The sequence below is a fragment of the Glycine soja genome, chromosome 18 (assembly GCF_004193775.1).
Source record: "Glycine soja cultivar W05 chromosome 18, ASM419377v2, whole genome shotgun sequence".
Taxonomy (NCBI): domain Eukaryota; kingdom Viridiplantae; phylum Streptophyta; class Magnoliopsida; order Fabales; family Fabaceae; genus Glycine; species Glycine soja.
In genome coordinates, this window is record NC_041019.1 from 45,617,815 (window position 1) to 45,637,038 (window position 19,224).

The 19,224-nt window shown below is 33.4% G+C and overlaps 3 protein-coding genes and 1 non-coding gene across 4 annotated transcripts; 2 read left to right on the top strand and 2 right to left on the bottom strand.

Annotated features, from left to right (window-relative positions):
• The first annotated feature begins 1,388 nt into the window (after positions 1–1,388).
• On the top strand, positions 1,389–5,087 carry LOC114395153. Its single transcript, XM_028356860.1, has 6 exons — positions 1,389–1,785; positions 2,102–2,174; positions 3,170–3,345; positions 3,712–3,763; positions 3,887–3,935; positions 4,623–5,087. The coding sequence occupies exons 1-5, from the start codon at positions 1,663–1,665 to the stop codon at positions 3,901–3,903; spliced, it is 441 nt and encodes a 146-aa protein (XP_028212661.1). The 5' UTR covers positions 1,389–1,662; the 3' UTR covers positions 3,904–3,935; positions 4,623–5,087.
• A 2,088-nt stretch (positions 5,088–7,175) lies between these two features.
• On the bottom strand, positions 7,176–8,612 carry LOC114395021 (putative lipid-transfer protein DIR1). The gene is made up of 2 exons (XM_028356708.1): positions 8,186–8,612; positions 7,176–7,374 (listed from the first exon to the last, which is right to left on the bottom strand). The coding sequence occupies exons 1-2, from the start codon at positions 8,529–8,531 to the stop codon at positions 7,358–7,360; spliced, it is 363 nt and encodes a 120-aa protein (XP_028212509.1). The 5' UTR covers positions 8,532–8,612; the 3' UTR covers positions 7,176–7,357.
• Positions 8,613–10,486: 1,874 nt separating this feature from the next.
• On the top strand, positions 10,487–10,558 carry TRNAP-AGG. The gene has a single exon. It is a non-coding gene; the product is annotated as a tRNA-Pro (tRNA).
• Positions 10,559–10,678: 120 nt separating this feature from the next.
• Positions 10,679–15,242, bottom strand: LOC114394544 (rop guanine nucleotide exchange factor 7-like). The gene is made up of 7 exons (XM_028356156.1): positions 14,519–15,242; positions 14,044–14,160; positions 13,763–13,917; positions 12,683–12,757; positions 12,309–12,599; positions 11,851–12,207; positions 10,679–11,459 (listed from the first exon to the last, which is right to left on the bottom strand). Exons 1-7 carry the CDS (start codon positions 14,853–14,855, stop codon positions 10,950–10,952), a joined length of 1,842 nt encoding a protein of 613 aa, XP_028211957.1. The 5' UTR covers positions 14,856–15,242; the 3' UTR covers positions 10,679–10,949.
• Between the last annotated feature and the right edge of the window lie 3,982 nt (positions 15,243–19,224).

Here is a 19,224-nt window from a genome sequence, read left to right on the forward strand (position 1 = left end):
AATATCTCTTAATAGGATAATACAATTATACAATAAGAGGACACTATTATAAATCTTTCTCTCTGAAAATGGAATGCACAAATGAGAAAAATGACTTGCTATTTATAGGCAAAGATTTGAGTATATGCATTGAGGGCCATGACATGACAAAATTTCTACGTACCCTCCAACCAATTCCTATTCCTAGCACACGTAGAGGTAAAAATTTTACTAGCCATTCCTTTTTTACTTTACATGCCACTGGCTTTAAGCCCCTACGGCCTACGGTTTCACAGTCGAGTTATGATGGAATTAAATTCAAATAAGGATACCTAAGCTAAGATGGACATCACATCAACATTGACCCGAATCATGTCACAAGGAGACCAATTCATATGCCTAGTATATGTAGAGATAAATTTTTTACTAACCTTTCCTTTCTAACTTTACATGCCACAAAAGATACTTTAAACTACAATCTAGCTTAGGTTAGCAATAGGGTGCACCACCCTTACAAATATCATACCGAAGTCAGGGTCACGATGGACTAGAATCTGAAGCCTTGCATCCGGATTTAGGTGGCCATGACTTTATACTAGTGTTAGTAAAACTTTTTATTTCAACCATAAAAGTAAAAATTTAATTCAATATAGAAGCTTCTCTGTTTAATTATGTCCTCTTTATGATGATTTTATTAGAAATAGCTTAATTTGACAAACTATTGAATTACTTACATTAATTTATTTATTAATTTTTAAGGTTAAATCATGTCTTTTTTTATTATGATTTTAATTAAATCTTTTATAAAAGAAAATAATTTATTTTTTTGTCTTTCTAAACAAGAAAATGAGTTACAAGATGAAAACATATATAAAATTATTTTCACTAAACCTAAACCAAATGGACCTGCAATATCTAGTACGTTATTTTAAACAAAACTAATTTTCCAAATTATGTATTAGTACATTATTTTTAGATATAACTTAATATTTTACAATAAAAAACATATAACTTAATATTTTAAATTGATTCTTAATCTGCTAAGGTGATATTTAAATAATTTAACATTTAAACAAATCATTATCAATACTCATAAATTGATTGACCCAGACTTGAACATGGGTTCAAAACCAAACGTCCCCTCAAAGCATTGGACAAAAGGGTAGGGTTGCTATAGTCCACGTGGCACTAATCTGTCTAATCTATCTACATGGCACTAGTCTGTTTAACCTGTCCACGTGGGATACAGGGTATAGAAGATGATCAAACAGAGAGAGTGACACTCTGCTCTGTTTTCTCTGAATTTCTAACAAGAGAAAATAAACAAATTCAAAAAAATTAAATTTTTTGTATGAAAATTTTCACCTACTCCTTAATTTTCCAATTATAAATAAATGGGTAGAGCAACCGTTTCATTTACAACATTTTTATCTCTCTCCGCGTTTCTTTAGCCACCATCGTTTCACGTGTCCCTATCTTCCCTTGCTCTGTTCTGTTTGCTCTGTTTGTTTCCTAGGAAAAGAGAAAAACCTCAATTGGGTTCCTTTATTTTATTTTTTTCTTTACTCTTATTAAGGTTGTTCTTAGGCGGTATTTGGTGTTTCTTTGTGGGGTTGGTAAAAATTTTAGCTTGTTTGAAGGGTTGAGGCAGAGATTGTTAAAGGGTGTGGTGGTAGTAGAAAAATGGAAGGAAGGAAAAAAATGGGTTCTTCTTCTTCTTTCACTTCTGAGCTCTTTGGGTCTAACCAGTTCCAGAAATCTTCTGCTTCTGGGATTTTTGAATCTATGTTTCCTCCACCGCCTAAGGTGTGATGTTTGTTTGGTTTGATTTTTCATAGTTCAATTCAGTTTAATCTCTGTGTTTGTTATGTGCATTTCATGTTTTACATGAAAGTTTCTGTTTTGTGTTTTTACTGGCTTTGTTGTTCTGCTGCTAACGGTCTGTGATTTAATGCTTCATGTGTCATTTAGCAAATCCAATTTCAGCTTTTCAGCGAGTTTAATTTATGTACAAAAGAAACAAACAGTGAGCATCTTCGTCATATTGCCGTTTCATCATCATCATTGCATATGGACGTATGTTGAAACAGCTCTGAGGTTTTTCTTGGTTGTGATGATTCAGGTGTTAGGGAGAGGTTCTCTGTGCTCCGAAGTGAGTGGAAAAAGTTCCAGTGAGGGGTGGAACTACAAATTTGGTTAGTGTACTCTGTTTTTAGACACTCTTCTGACACGCAAAGTTTTAAATTGCAGTTGCATTTGTGGTTTTGTCGCGTTCCTCAATATTGCAACAAATCTTGATGTTGCCGTCAAAATCGCGGTTGCAGACCTTTTTTAAAACCTTGCTTACAACTTTCAAGTTTTGTTACGTTTCTATAAATTTTTGGCAATGATTAAAAATGTAAGATTATGTCTCAGTTATGTTCTATTATATACTGCCCTTGTGAACCACTAGGTTCGTCTAGTGGTGGGGGTTTTGAAGTAGCATGCATGAGTTCATAGGTTCAAATATCGGTGCAACCATTGTAACACAAAAAGAAAATACTTTGTTCAGACGTTTCCTTTATTATGTCTCAGTTATATGCATATTGCAGCCTTAGTGTGTCCTTGATATAATTCCCCGAATTACTATACATTGCAGAGTCCTGAGGGTCAGTTATATTAAGAATTCTTGTCAATAATTTTTTTTTAAATAAAATTTAACTAGTTATTAGTTAAGATACTTGCAAAGCCCTATACAGATGAAATGATATTTAATGGATATATGTTCAATAATTTAATTCTTCAATAGCTTTAGATCATTGTTAGACTACTAAGCTAATTCCAAGAAGTAAAGGAATGATGAGGATAACAATTCTGTTTTATTCCATTGCCTGAACGATATTTATAGAAGATTACAAGCAAAGGAAGTGCTGTTGCCAAACATTGGCCAGCTGCAATAACACTGAAAAATAAAGGAATAACAGAATTAGTGGATGGGTTGTTATGACAGAATTGGTTGATAAGGCAGTGAGAATATTCTGTTGCCTTGTCCTTTTACTGAGCTGGGACTAAACGTAGTCAATGAGGTGTATGGACCTCTTGAGGGTACTCTCGGTCTGCTAGTGTGCTCCTAATTGGTAGGATTGCTAACAATCAGTCTGTTGAGAAACAAATAGTATTGCTTTTCAATTTTTCTTTTCTATTAATACAGATTACATCAGCATGGGAAATCATGGTGAAACTCAGAACACAGCACAAAAGGATATGAGTTCTATATATCAGGAACAAAGACTTCAACCATGTCAACTTAGCTCATCAATCCATTATGGTGGCCAGGACATATATTCTTGTCCTAAGAGTACACAAGATTCAGGATACAACTCTTTGGTGATTACATTTATTATTCTTTATAGTTATACTTTAGTTATTTCAAAACCATACTACCAAAAGACCATAGTAGATGTGTGTGATTGAAAGCATTCATTGGGCTGATTTATACTGTAAGCTTTGCTATTTCAAATCAAATGTAAATATTTTTTCATTGGAAAGATGAGTTACTCGATAGAAATTTGCGGAGACCAAATTTCTTTAAAGCTGGATGATCATGTTAAACTGAGCCCTGTATAGAATTCAAGACAAATTCATATATATATATATACAAGAATGATTAGTTGTTATTTGGGTTTATTGTATTTTATTTGGTTGATACTTTTTCATACTACTAGCAACACCTAACATGATTTTTTTATTTAGCTGTACAAGAAAGATGGGGTTGAAGATGATTTAGGAAGTAACCTGTGGCAAGGTAAGACATATATACCTATCTAAGAGATTTGTAGTGTAAATTTTGCAATTGGTTTCTACTGGTCTAGTCTTCTGTCACAAGTTTCTCATTCACTTTCTGTCTTGTGCAACTGTCTATCCACAGGGGGTCCCTATTATTAAGATCACACTTGCCAAAGGATATGCTCCTTAAGGTATACAAGTTTCTTATAGCCTTAGCCAAATGGTACTCTAGATATCTGATTAATATTCCTTCCCTTCAACTTTTACCTCTTAGGTATAGTTTATTTGAAATCTAAGAAGCCTTTGGAAAATGAAAAAAAGGATTATGAAGAGGGTTTGAAATCAACTAGGCCAAATCAGAAACTAGAAGAACCAACATGGAATTACCTCATCCTACCCTCCAATTCAGGGGAGAGAGAATAAAGGGAAGGAGACAATTACCTCCATAGGTGATAAGTGTCATGAAATACACTAATTGTGTGATTCAGTAATATATTTAGGGTGGAGTATATTTCATGCAAATCCAGTAAATTGTTAATGTTCCATTGTGATTTAGGCATAGTGTGTAGATTTATAAATTAAATTGTGTTAATTCTCCTAAATTTGTCAGTTTTTTTATAATCATGAATTTTAGGAAAACTTGAGTGAAGATATGTAAATAGGCAGCCTACCCTCTTCAACAATTGCATAACATAGAAATCATAAGGAAAAAAGTCAAAAGGAGAGGGGTTACAAGGACCTTATCCATTTTGAACATGTACATTTAATTCCATATACATTTGACCATGTTTCTGCACTGCTAATCATGTTTCCTGTTTTCCATGTTACATCTTTTGATTTTATAATTTGTTATTAATCAGTTGCATGCATTTGTGCAGGTAAATAGGAGGATAGTTTAACAGTATAGTCCATCTTTTGTTGCATGAACAAGTTATGAATAGTGAGAACGTTGTGGATGGCTAGTTGCTTTCTCCATCCAAACAACAGAATCACAATATGAACCTATAGTTAGTCATACGCATTTCTTTTCATTTACCTGTAAAGAGTATAGTATTCGAATCAGTGGTAATGTAAGAGTTGTATGGTATGGTATGGTATAGGAATTATATGCATCATCAGCTACTCTATTATTATGTGGCTGAGGCTTTCAAGTTTTTACTTTTACTTATATGGGAGAAACCCTCTTTTACTGGTTTCCCCTCTACTTAGTATTTCAGATGTGATTAGTGAGAAATGATCATTTATGACTATGCACATGTATCATCAGCTTGCACTTATGAGTGATGTGGCTGAACTGTAGTACTAGTTTACTTTATGAGTGAAGTACCCTTTACTGCTTACAACTACAAGTTTATTTTTGGTTTTGATTTTATCTTCTTTTTCTGACCAAGAAGCTTAGCATGGTTTTTTGTGCTTGCTGGCAGTATATTTTGGCAGGCTGATATTTTTACATCAATTTTTTTACTCCCTCTTTTCCACCCTTCCAAAAATGTCATATTTCATGATGGAGAGAAGATATAGAAAGTAAGAGGGCAGATATGTGACACTTCATCAGTGACTGTAAGGGAGGAATTGGTTCTACTAAAGTGAAGTCTGAGAATAATAATCATTAATTAAAAAATTAATAGTTGAGATTCTAATTAATTTTAGATTTTGCTAATTCTTATATATATGTATATGTATTTTATTTTATCACAAGTTTTTATTTTTATTTTTAACAAATCATTGTGTGTACATTTCATTCTGTAAAGTGGATTTCCTCATTTCCTACTTTAAAAGAGCCAAACCTGAAAAAGGAAGTGTTAAAGACTTGTTGTAGTTTGGAATTTTCACGTATGCACAGTCAGCATATTAGAACAGTCAGATCAAATTAAAGATTGAACAACTCGTTTGGGTAAATCAGACTTTAAACTTTTATGAGATTTTAGTTGTTTGATCTTTGTTCAACGGATTCAATTTGTTGATTACGTGAGTGTGTGAACAATCTAATTGGACCGAATCCGGTTTACTATGGACTGAGACGTGAAATAAATAGTCAGTGCATTTTAGCCCATTAACTTTTTCATGTATTTGTTTAATTACTACATCTAAAGGTCCATATTCATTGTGCATGAAAGACAAGTATCACACTAGTTAATTGTTATACGCACTTCAAACTTCAAATAACTAACAAGTGAATAACTAACAAGTGGTTAGTTGAAGTGAAACTGAACTAGAAATTTTGAAATGAGTCCTGTGAATAAAAAAACAAGGTTAAGAGGAAAGATTTTAATAAAAATGATCAGAGGTTCTCTAACAGATAATTTGCAACAATAACATATTACCAAAAAATACGCACCCGAAATGGTTTTTAAAATTTTTAACTTGAAAATTCACACTGACCAAATCATCCCACCTATCGAAGAACTATGTCATTTGCATTTCCTTTTTTCACGTGATTAAGTCATGCTAATGTATACATTCTTCAGTTTATGCCACCGTGATAGATTCTTAATCTAAAGTCATTGTTGCTGCACATTGATGGGTAGTAGATATTGCAGTACTGGGAATAATAAAGTACTCATGAAAAGAATCGAAAGCCATAGTTAATTATTGGTTCATGAACCATCTTTGTACTCCATGGAAGGCAAGAAAATGCCACGCACTGCTACAAGTTAAAACACCCCTAAGGTGGGGGCATGGTCCACCACCTAGCACGCATATTTATGTAGAGCAACAATTCGGTTCCAAAATAATATTATTGAGTCTCAGTTAATGTATTCTGTCCAAAACATAAATTCATCGTCCATCCTTATCCATCGATGTTGGAACATGACCTCTAGCGGTCACTGTCTCTGGTCGTTTAGAAGATTCTTTTTCCTTCTACCCTCTTCAAAATGTTACCATATTTAATTCTTGATAGGATACCAAAGTACCACAATTAAATTTAATAATAATTTATTATTATTTTTATTCATAAAAATAAAAATAAAAAGACATCTAAAATTTATAATTTACGCATTTTATTTAATCAGTTGTGCTAAACTTGTTGGATAAAATAACTCATAATGTATATAACTAACATTTTACTGTGTCAGTGTCATTGTAATTTCAATATAGAATAAGCCCAAACTCATCGTTGAGATATAAGCCCAAACTCTCCTTTTAATATTCTTCCATTCCAAGAAAGTGATTAGGGGGGAAAATAGATTCCATTTTTATGTACTATAAGCTATTAAACTTTTTCAGTGTATCACCCGTGTCTGACCTAAAAAGTTCGGATTTTAACTCTCTTAGTATTAGATTCTTCTCCGTCAAATCATCAAAAGATTTTTTTTGTTTATTTAGAATTAATAAGTCATTAATAGATAATATTAAATATTATAACAAACTTAATTTGGTAACGATGATCAAAAGATTTTGTTAAAACTTAAAACAGTTAAATGTTTGAGTAGGCACATGAAACACCGAAAGTACATGTTTTATTATAGGGTACACTAGTGAGCTGCTAGCTCTTATTCACTAGAAAGTTACAAGACGATACAACAAACATGTAGTCACAGTTTGTAGTAGCCAACAGCCATAGTGCACTTACGCCCTGTCATCTTTGTTTTCAGCAACAACCTCAACTCTTTCAAGGCAGAGTGTAAGCTGCAAAAAAGTACCATTTTATATGAGAATTAGCATATTGCAAGATAAAAAAAAAAACAAAAAACAAAACACATCTGGCAAATAAATGAAGAGGAATATTAACAATAAATTATTTGAAACCCTGTTTAATACCGGTGATGTTTTTATTCATAAAATGTTCATTATATTTTCTGTCTCTCTATATCCTCCATCTTATTCTATATTTTTCTCTGTTCTCTTTCTGTTTCTCTCCTTATTGGAAAAATTGTTGTGTGACTAGCATTATTCTTTTAATATATTATTTGTTATTTGATGTAATTATATATTTATCTTCACTAAATAATTTGGCTCCATTCAATCTCTTTTAGGGTGTGTTTGATAATAAGAAGAAAAAATAGGTGAGAAATATGATGGGTAAAAAATAAATAAAAGAGTGAAAATAACATTGTTTGGTTTTAAAAAAAATAAAAAATAAATAGAAAGAAAACCATAGCATTTTTCTACTTTTGAACCATGATAAGCCAAAATCATTCATAAACTTGTTATGGTTTATTTCCTCTCATATTTTTCTATTCTACCAAGCATACTTCATTTCTTATTACCTTTGTATTTATTGTTCCCGCTAAAGCGGGGTCATAACGACACCTCATTGATAGATATAACACTTCTAAAGTGAGAGAAGATACACTATAGAAGTTATAGAGTATGTGTAATTATTGATTAGAATATACACTTTTAATTATGTTCATTTAATAGTCTTGTTTTAGCAAAGTAGTAGTGTTACTTAAGTAACTCCCTTATATATAAAGAAGGGGTACGTAATCAAACTTACGTCCACACTTGTAACCAACAGGGCGATTAGCCAGGTTGCAACGCTTGGGGATGGTGACAGCAACTTGAGGGTTGACACCAGCCATTTTGGCTGTGTTGGAGAGCAGAACTGCACAGAGGCAGCTTGGGTTCTGCCCAATTTTCTTCACCTGAGCACAGCAACTCTGAGAAACACTAGCATTCTCATCTTGTGCTGCTGAGGCACATGGTGCAAGCTTATAAGCCTCATTATCTGGGGTGGTAGATTTCCCACATTCACCAGCACTCTCCACCCCTGCAATAGTACTCACAAGCACCACAAACCCAACAAGGCATAGCAACTTCACACAATAAGTACAACCCTCCATTATTTCTCAATATTATGCTTATGTCTCTCTATTAGTGAAATGTTTCTCTGTTGATTTCACAATGCAATAACCCCTTTGGCTCTCATGGGGTTTTATAGCCTAACATGCTCCAAAAAAGTGCTTGGCCTTGTCACCCTCTGATTAATGGAGCTTGCACTAGGACAAAGGGTGAGTTTTATTATTGCACCACTTAGGAACATAAAGCAGGTGTAAACACAATTTTGCTCCACTTATTTGTCCAATCAAGGTAGGTGTGTCTTTGCCAACACAATTCTTTTTGTTTTTCTTACTTCCAAATGTAGCATTATCCACAGTGTGTAAATTAAGACAGCAATGTTGTGATGCCACCTCATCTCCTCAATCAAGTGCAGCACCAATAAACATTTTAAAAACTTGTGTTGTGACCAACTTTATATGCCAACTACCACCGGCCGTCAACACAATAGCTAACGCTAGTTACACTACACTCTGTGGAGTAACATAACAAATCAAAATACTTACCTTATTTATAGCTTAAAAGTACTATAAAATACATTCAAACTATCATGCATCTTGATACAAATGTGACTCACTGAGAATAAGCACAAATATTACGCAAATGTTTAATGCGAATGATGATTTTCTTTTTGCATGAATGAAACATAAAGTGTTTACAATAACTCATATATATATATATATATATGCTTAATTAACTAAATTAGATCTTCTTGAATTTGAATTACATTTCAGAAAAACAATTTTGATCATAGTATTGCCGTTTGGAAGGCTATGATGGATGCATAAATATGGTATGAATATGAAATCCGATAAGTATATAATATAGTGATATCATTTTTTAAATATATCGAATATAATACGTGCATAACATAAGTTTAGATAAGTATAAAGTTCATTAAGTATAACAAAACATATAAGATGTAACTCAGTAAATTAAAATCAAGAACATACTTTTTCCATATTAATAAAGCTAATATAAAAATTATAAATCATTACCTATATTGTCTACAAACAGAAATAATATGCAATTTCGTTTCCTTCTTAATTTAAAGAAGGCAATATCCATTTCTACTTCATTATAAGAAACAGGGCTTTTACATTTCTCTCTTATAGAGACTTCTATATCTATATATATGTATATATACACAGTGACGAATTAAAAAATTTGTTTAGTGAGACCAAAAAAATAATCCAAAATATTTTGTTTTTTTTTTACAAAATACATAATTTCATATGCAATCTCCAATTGCCTTCATTTGTTTAGTAGGGCAACACTATTTTTTTGGGAGGCAAATTGTTTTTCATTAAAGTTTTTTCAAGTAAAAAAATTGCTTGTGGGGGAATTGCCCCTATATATATATATATATATATATATATATATATATAAATTAAATTTTCATAATTTTTTTCAACACTTGAATCCTTCATAGGTGCACTTCAGTGAAATATTTTCTGGATACATTTTCAGTATAGATGCATGAAGCAAATGTATGTATGGTGCTTTCATAATAGGTAGGTCTTTTGCAACTACAGCTGTAATTGCATCCTGTCCGCAATTTTGACATTCGCGGTGCGAATGAATTTGTAACTTTAAAATTATGAATTGAATGAATAACGTCAATTAATAATTTTATTTTATGTTTTTTAAATGAAAGTGATCTTTTAGAAAACTCCTACTTGTATATGTTCATAAAATATTCTTAAAAGAGCACCGACTAGAATTTTTTTTTAATCAAAAGATATCCTAGGATTTTTTATTTGATACTCAACAAATCCTCATACCATCAAGTTGGCTCATTTTGGGTTAAAATGATACATCCACTCGACTCCATGCCTAAGCTAGAAATTTTGTAAATGTTCAATAAAATATTCTTAAAAGAGCACCGGCTAGGACTTTCTTATAGAGACAATTTGAAGCTATAATATAAAAATATATCTCTGGCATCCCAAATAACAAAGGGCATTTGGTCTAGTGGTATGATTCTCGCTTAGGGTGCGAGAGGTCCCGAGTTCAATTCTCGGAATGCCCCACTTTTTCCGTTGATTACTTATTAAATCACCGCATGAATGCAAGCACTATGATTCCCACTTTCCGTTGGCATTTGAAGTTTTTCTTTATTTCTCACAAATTTTCTAACCTGAAAAGGTAGTTCAACTACAACTTCGTATCTTTTATTCTTTTTGTATCCTTCGAAGTTCAAAGTGGTTTAGTGAAGCTGAGTTAGTGGGAATGAACATAATATAGAATACCTCTCTTAGAGGCATTACATTACTACCATAAGTAAATAACAAAAAGCACTATCCACTCTTAACTATGAACCTTCTACATATTTCATATACATACAATGATACAAAAACTCAAAGATGTGAAAATAAAAAAGGCCAGTTGAGAAATGCCTCGGCTATAAAAGATGAATAGCCTCACACATGCCATTTCCAGTCCAAGATACTTGGACTGGCAGCACCTTCTGTGCAGGCACTGGACTCGACATCTGTTTCACATGTTGTCACTTCATCAAGTACATTTGATTCTGAATCTTGTTTCTCAATTGAAGTGTCACTGTCCTTCCCTTTTGGATCAATGCTAAGAAAATCAGTCAAAGACTTCTTGACCCCTGACCCTCTTTGGGGAAGGTTGCTGTAATTGATGAGCGGGGACTTCCCACCCTTGGCAGGACTACTAATCCCATGTGCTGGAGAAAGGGTTGGCGTGCCGAAAGCCGATTTGTATGGAGTGCCTGGGACAGGCACTGAGTGTGGAACTGATATACTCTTGTGAGTAACAACACCAACTTTTGAGAGAGATGAGATTTTATCTGAATTTTTGGTCAAGTCGTCTACATAGAGCACATCATCAATTCGCGCTACCAGGTTAAATGCCAAACTCTCTAGAACTCGAGAGTAGCTCTCCAGGATGGCTTTGCCAACATCCTAGACAACATAAAATTTGAAGGACTAAGATCAAGGTCTAAGACATTCAAGAAACAATGGACTTTATGGCTCAAAAATAAAAATAAAGGTAAAACACCATTCCTGTCCTTGAAAGTGTATAGTGTTGTATATTAGTCGAAGTTAAAAAAAAAAAAAAGTAATTGAAAGTGCAATCTGTCAATCACTTTAGTCCAATATTCAAAAAGTCAGGTGATTTAAGTGATACTATTAATATATGTTTAATGATTAAGATGATAATATTTAGTTAAGTTTAACAACTTTTTTAACATCTTAAAGACTTGTTATGAATTTCCTTAGTTCTAGAGACTAATGTGCTTTACACTTTCAAGGACTAAAATGGTGTTTTAACCTAATAATAATGAATGCAAACCTTGTTGTATTGGATTTTGCTCATATCCAAGGCTGTTTGAGGGAGACCAGGAAAACGCTGCTTTAAGGAAAGCAAAAGGCTTTCTGCTCTCTCAGCAAACAAATCCCTTTTGTCTGCATCAACCATCAGATCCTTGACCATTTCCCATGATGTTCTTGAACTAGACCTGGCACTGATACTAGCAGGCTTGGAGTTGGTCCTTTTGCGCCAAATATACATGGAAGCCTCGGCTCGGTTCGCAATCTCTATAGCTTGATGCTCAGAAGATAAATCAAGGCAAGCTAGCAAGCACTCGGGAGAAAAATGATCTGATGTGATGTAACGATAAATAACATCCCCCAAGCTTACTCTAGCATTCTGCAAGAAAGTTGGATTAGGAATTAGACCATTACGCCATTTGCTCTCTTCAGGCTATAAGATTTTGAATAGATTGGGATCATTGTTCATTCATATCATACCTTTGGAAGAGATTCCAAATAGGACTCAGGAATGTCCATTTCCTCTAAAGTAATGCTATTAATGGCCATTGCTGCTTTTAATATTTGGTTTGTGCAATCGCACTTGTGTTGCAACTGCTTCCTTGAGTTTTCGTTGAGGCCACATGGAGGCACTCGTGGTACAGGAAGCCACCATTTCTCCTCTTGTCTCTGAAGTGCTTGTCGAAAAGAGGATGGACCATCAGCATCTGGAGCTAGAACCCCTTGGTCTATATACCAGAACTCTGTGTCAACAAAACTATCTAGAATTTCCTGTGAAAAGACAAAAGATTTAGAATGGACAAATTCTTGAAACTGAAGTAGTGATGTACATTATTCAATGTTGTAAAACTTACAAGAAGCATGTTATCTAATTTTCGCAGAGCTGGAAGATTGACATAAAGATCTGAACGTGGACGGCAAGTCATGACCTGATTCACATTTCAAAAACAATGTTAACCATCAACAAACTATTTGTCCATCCCCCTTTCCTGAAGCAATGCTAACCTAAAAAATGAAGCAAAAAGCATGGAGGAAAGAAAAAAAGCAGATTTTCGGCCACATCACACAAAAATCCGTTACTTTCAATGATGATATGAAATACACAGTCAAATAAAGGATCAAAGTTAAGTGCAATCCAAAGATCTGTTTATAGCATATGAACCAATCAAGTAAATTTCTATAGTACAGTCCATTCTTCTGAGACATAGAAATGAGTTAATATATACATTTAATTCAAATAAACTAAAACTAGACTAAGCAAGGCGACTTTGAGGCATGAGGATACTGTGTTAACTAACCTTTCGCATACATTCAACAAATTTATGCACAAGTATCTTTTAAAATTGATCTAGATCAAGTAACTTGACCAAGTCACATGAAATAAATTAATGTAGAAATAAATTAATGCAGAAATAAACTATGAGGATACTTTGTACAAATGAAGTAAAATATGCAGCTAATGAAATAAACTAAGACTAGACTGCACAAGGTGATTTTAAGGATACGGTCTTGTGGCATCCTGATCCAATGTACTAACATGACTAACCTACAGTACACATTTCAAGCACATGTATCTTTTGAAATTTATCTAGATCAAGTAACTCACTTAACCAAGTCACATAATTTTGCATTGCTTTCATCCAACTTCAATTTACATGCCACACAGAGTCATTTTGCATTGTATTTAAAACCTACTGGCATAACTTAATATGAAGCTTTCACATTCAATTACAGTTTATGATTTACGTACAGGTGACAGCACAATTTCAATTATATCGATGACCAGACATCCAGTCATTCATAAACCTTTTGGGAAAGGAAAGGGGATATTTTTCTGCGTCTCTTGGCTTTCAAATGCCAAATAAGAGTTATTTTTTGTAACCAAAAAATAAATCAAACATAAGTGCATATTAAAATTATTTGCACAATTGTACCTCAAGCTTGCTTCCATCTGGAAAGGTCTGCCAATTAGGTGTCAATTCAACTATATGATCACTAACAGAAAGAAACCACTCTATCTCTCGTCGCCACATTGCTTTCTTCTCTGAACGCAGGGGCTCTAATCTCCAAAGTTGGCCAAAGAGGGTAGCTGCAAATTCAGCAAAGAAATGAACAACAACAATCAAAGTCAAGAATAGCAAATGAATAAAATTCACCACACCGATTAATAAAAAATAAAAACACAGTAACTGCTTCAAGTGTGCATTTTGCATACCACATAGATTGGTTATGGCATTTGAGATAGCCAAGGCTGTAGCGACCCCATTTCCACAACCTGACATATCTTCTCCAAGTAACAATTTTGCAAACCTCTCCTTCATCATCTCAATCTCTACAAGTGAGAATGAAAATCAAATCTCATCATACTGATATCATCAGAGAGGATCATAGATAGTAAAAATTTAAAAAGATAAAATGTATTTTATGTCCCTCAACATTTGGTCGAAATTGGTTTCTCCAACATTTTAGAAACAAATTCTTGTATTTTCAGAAATGTACTGAATTTCATCTCTAGTAGTCAAAACGAAATATAAGGTCAAAGACAAAGTCCATCATGTTTCAAAAATACCACCAAAACAATTGTTTTCAAAATGTAAAAACTAAAATCAATTTTAACCAAATCTGGAGGGACCTAAAAACACATTTTACAGAAATAAGTAGATTGTGTGCATAAAACACTCCTTGAATACCTGGTGAGGCTGAAACTCGTTTCTCAAACTCCTTATTCTCCAACACCAAGTGCTTCTTCTCACCATCTTCACTTCCATGAGGACTAGCACAATCAGATGCAGCAATTTCCTGAACCGGCCACCCCACAGAAGGAGATGAAGAAGAGTCCTCGGTGCTACTCCTACTATGCTCCTCATGAGTGGTCTCAGATGACAAAAACTCAGAGCTGAAACTGCTCTCACGACCCTTTTCTTCAATCAAATCAGCAAAAGTTTCTCTCTTGGCACCATTTTCACTTCCTTTATTACTCTCTTCAACAGCCTCAGTACTATTCTCAGCCAAACTCAAACCCTCCATTACAGCAGCAGCAGCTTTCCCTTCTAAGAAGAAGAAGCATAGAGGACAGAGGTGTTAATCACCATGCCATGATGGTATTGAATCCTCCTCAAGCAAAACCCTTTTTGTGAGAGCTGAACTCTGAAACACAAACTTGTAAGAGATTTAGACACCCAGAACACCAGAAAGGAAAATGGGTTAGGATTAGTGGACCTTCTACTGAGCCTCACCAAAGGGGCACAATGCTTCTTCTGATGTTGATGTTTGGTTTGTTCTCTCACTTCTTGTTGGGTGAAAGTACTATCCATACGTTGTTAACTTAAAAACCATGTTTTATGTCTGGTCGTGAGGAGAGGGAGAGAGAGAGAGAGGGAGCACAAATTCTGGGCTACCTCTGATTGTTTACTTATATTTCAAGGGTAACTCGGGTTTTGTCCCAAAAACATTATGTGAAGTACGAGACAAAAAAACTTGTTGATCTCATTTCATAGTTTTGTTATAATGTTGAAAAGTAGAAATAATATAATTTATAGGTTAAAATTTTCTTTTCGAATAGAAAAATTGAGTAATATTGCACCTTACTGTCTTCAAGCATGCACCATTAATACAAGTTACCCAACAGTAAAATTCCTTTGCGTCTGTCTACCGATGTGACATGTTTCTGAGCTACAGCTAACTGAATAACAGTAATAATAATACATCAATTATTTTGAAAACCAAAAAGTTAAAATATCAAAAGAAATAAGATGGAGAAAATCTTAGAACTTGAATGGTTTAACTCAACTATCATTGATTTTGAGGCTAATTCAACTATTTTGGTCTTCATTTGTAGATGTATAATCTCCAACAGAAAATAATAATAATAATAATATTGGAGCTGCTATATGTATTATGTACATAAGTTAGTGCTTGAAAATCTTTCCATCTCACCTCGATTCCAGGTTTAAACTTTAAACTAGGTGTATGGTTCGGATTTGGAACTATTCAAATTATTTTTGGAGTCTTCATTTCTGATAACAGAGGGAATAATGTGAAATCTATGTTGTAATACAAGGACTAAATTGTCAGTCACAAATGTTTAAACAGGCCATAATAAGGTTTAGTTTTAGTTTACTGGTCAATGTTTGTTAGTACGCTTTTACTAAAGTATCCAAATCAAAAGGGAATTAATAAATGTCAATGTTTTCAAAAATATAATAAAGAAGTGTCATGGGAAGTCGTGTAAGCGACGGATCTGGCTATAATGTCTACCAAATTTATGCTTTATTTTGTTCATAATAACTCGTTAACTACTACTACACCCCAAAGAGAAAAACTAAAATTTAGTATTCCAGCCCAGTTAATTAGTCATACTGATTTTAAAATTACTAGTAACTACTATTGCATATTAGAGTAATGTCTTCACTTTGCTCTTTGCATTGCCTACGCTCCAACATGTACTCCTTCGTCGATCAATAAAGTCACTCAACAAATTGTGTCCTGAAATCATACTTTTTGACACTAGTTACGGTCATAAAGGGCTAAGAAAAATTGGATTCTCTTCAAGCACAGCTAATTTAAAAGGAGAACAATTTGAAATTGTTTGGCTCTTGGAAGGCAGTGTTAAATGTTAGCAATGCATAGGGAAGTTTGTCTCCAAGTGCCTCACATGACCTGGGGAAACCCAAGGATTAGAAAGTCATTTAGCAAAAGTAATATACCCTTAGAAATGTTCTAATAATTTTGGAGTTCCATAAGGAATATTACCAAACTGCCAAGAGGGTGCATTGATATAGCTATAGGGGTGTTGAGTTAGCTTGGTAATTTCAAGAATCAAGATATAGCTATACTATTATTTTGTATTTTTCTTCCTCTATCTCCCAGTATGTTTCTTCTCTAGGTGGAGGTCTTTTTTTTTCGTTTTTCTTCTCTAGATGTCATTGACGTTACGGCACAAATGGCCACTATTAGACAGTGAAATTGACGTCATTGTAAAGAGAAGAACTCCATGGTCAATATGACCAATACTTTGTTTCTAAACAATATTAAAAGAAAAAACAATCAAATCGTGCAACACCCGAAAGGGCACAAACAGAATTAAGCAAAAACACTTATAAATCCGAGTGAAAAAGACATCAGTTTATTAAGTTAGTTGCAGTTAAGATCTGATCAAATCAAAGCACTTCAAATTTCAAATCATGATAATAATAACAATAATAATATCATTCAATTACATATTTCTTACGTTCCTTTCAAGGCTTTTCCTAGTAACAAAACTAACATACATAATTTTCTCATTTATTCATGATAGCGGTTGTTCCAACAGAATTTGCCAAGGGAAAAAGAAAGAGATCCCTCCAACGGCTAGCAAGTAGCAACTATGTTGATGTGGACTAAACGTTTTAAAACCTTGAGAGGGAACCACAAAACTTAAGCCTCAAGAATTTTGAGTTTGCATTAAAGCTAGCCTTATTTACTTTCTCGCTTTTCCCTTTTTTGGTTTTTCTTCTTTACTTACAAGTTCTCAAAGTCATGTATTGAGCTTATTCCTTCTTTTGATTTGAACCAGCTTCAATTCAAGTTTTGAATGAAGCGTTAAGAAAAGAGGGTGCTCATTTCTTGCCTCTTCTAACTTTTGGTTCTATTCAACGTGGAAGGTGGTAAGGGCATAGGCACAATGGTGTGAAAAGCATGAACAAATAAAGACGAAATGACTTCTTCTAGTCTTTTGAAATTTGAATATGAAAGAAAAAGTGATGAACGAAACGCTCAGAAATTGACCAACAATATCCAAAATCTGGACAACTTTATTAATACAATATTACCAATAATGAACTTAGTGGGTTTTGCAGATGTTTTGTTGTTGAGCCCTAAAAGGCCCAAGGCTGTTCAGGTCCATCGGACTATATAGGATGGGAAATTCCAGGGCCACTCATCTAGAACCATAAAGCTTCTTGGGCAATTGCTTCCTGCACCCCACATGAAAATTAAAATAACTGAATAGGACAAAGACACCCTTATATATTTCACACACCAGGCAATGATTGATGTCGCCTCCATTCCAAGCAACCACCAGCACCGACACTGGAACGGGTATTTCCTCCTTTGTCTAGAAATGCCAGACAATTAATTATCAAAAAATATAAATTCAGAATTATGAAATCATGCATAATTATGGGCTAAAAGACAATGTTCTGGATTGGGTAATCTAGAATACAAATGTATTCCAAATTACTCAATCCAATCCAAGACATTGTTTTTTAGCTTCTAGATTCTGGAATTATGATTTCATAATTTTGAAATGAGTAATCCAGAATACAAGTCTAGAACATTTTTTTTAGCTTTTGAATTTCAGATTTTGGAACTATGGTTTCTTAATTCTAAAAAGAGTAATCTAGAATACACTTGTATTATGGATTACTCAATCTGAAACATTGTTTTTTAGCTTATGGATTCCGGAATTATGGTTTCATACTTTCAAATTGAGCAATCTAGTACACATTTTTGGAATACCAATCTATTCCAGAATGATCAAACCATAACTGCAGAATCCCAAATTTGGAAGATAAAAAATGTGTAACTTACAGATTATCCAACCCGGTGTACATTATTGGTTGTCAGTACTTTGAGTTAACGTGGTTGGAGCGTTTGAGGTGGAGGAGATTGTGGCGGTGAAATAAGGAAGGAGAGGTGTGATAGAGTGGAAGACAGGGAAAGGAAGATAGAGAGAAGAATAGGGTGAGCAAGGGGAGAGGAAAGAGGGGAGAAGGGTAAGTTGAAGATATTAAAAATTTTGAGGGTGCAAGAAGCAAAGACCAACTTCTGTAAAGGCATTATCAATTAATAGTGGATGCATATGAAAGACCGAGTAAATAGATTAGCAAGATCGAAGTAAATAAACAAAGTGGTTTCTAATTATTAGGGTACAGGTTAAGAAGTTAGAAGTAAAAATATTTTTATTGGAAGATCAAATATTATATTGTTCATGATCTTTTTTAAGTTTCTCTTTTACTTATTCAATAAATATTTTTCTCTTTTAGTTCCTTAATCAATACCTAAAAACACTAATTAACAAGGTTTTATTAATTTTATGTTTCTCTACAAAAAAAAAAAAACTCAGAGAACAAAACTAAAGAAACAAATAAATAAAATTTATATTCAATTGGCACCGGAAGTGTACATAGTTACCATGTTATTTTGATTTGAGTGAATTTGAAAACAAATATTTTAAGCAAGATTTTCAAATTTAAGCTTTATAAATAAATAAAAAATATGATTAGAAAGAGAAATTCTATAAAAAATGATAAGTTAAGTTTTCTAATAAAAGTTAATGATCGATAAAGTTAATAATAACATGATAAATAAAAGTAATAGAAAGGTTGATTTTATTGGAAGAGAAAAAATTTTAATC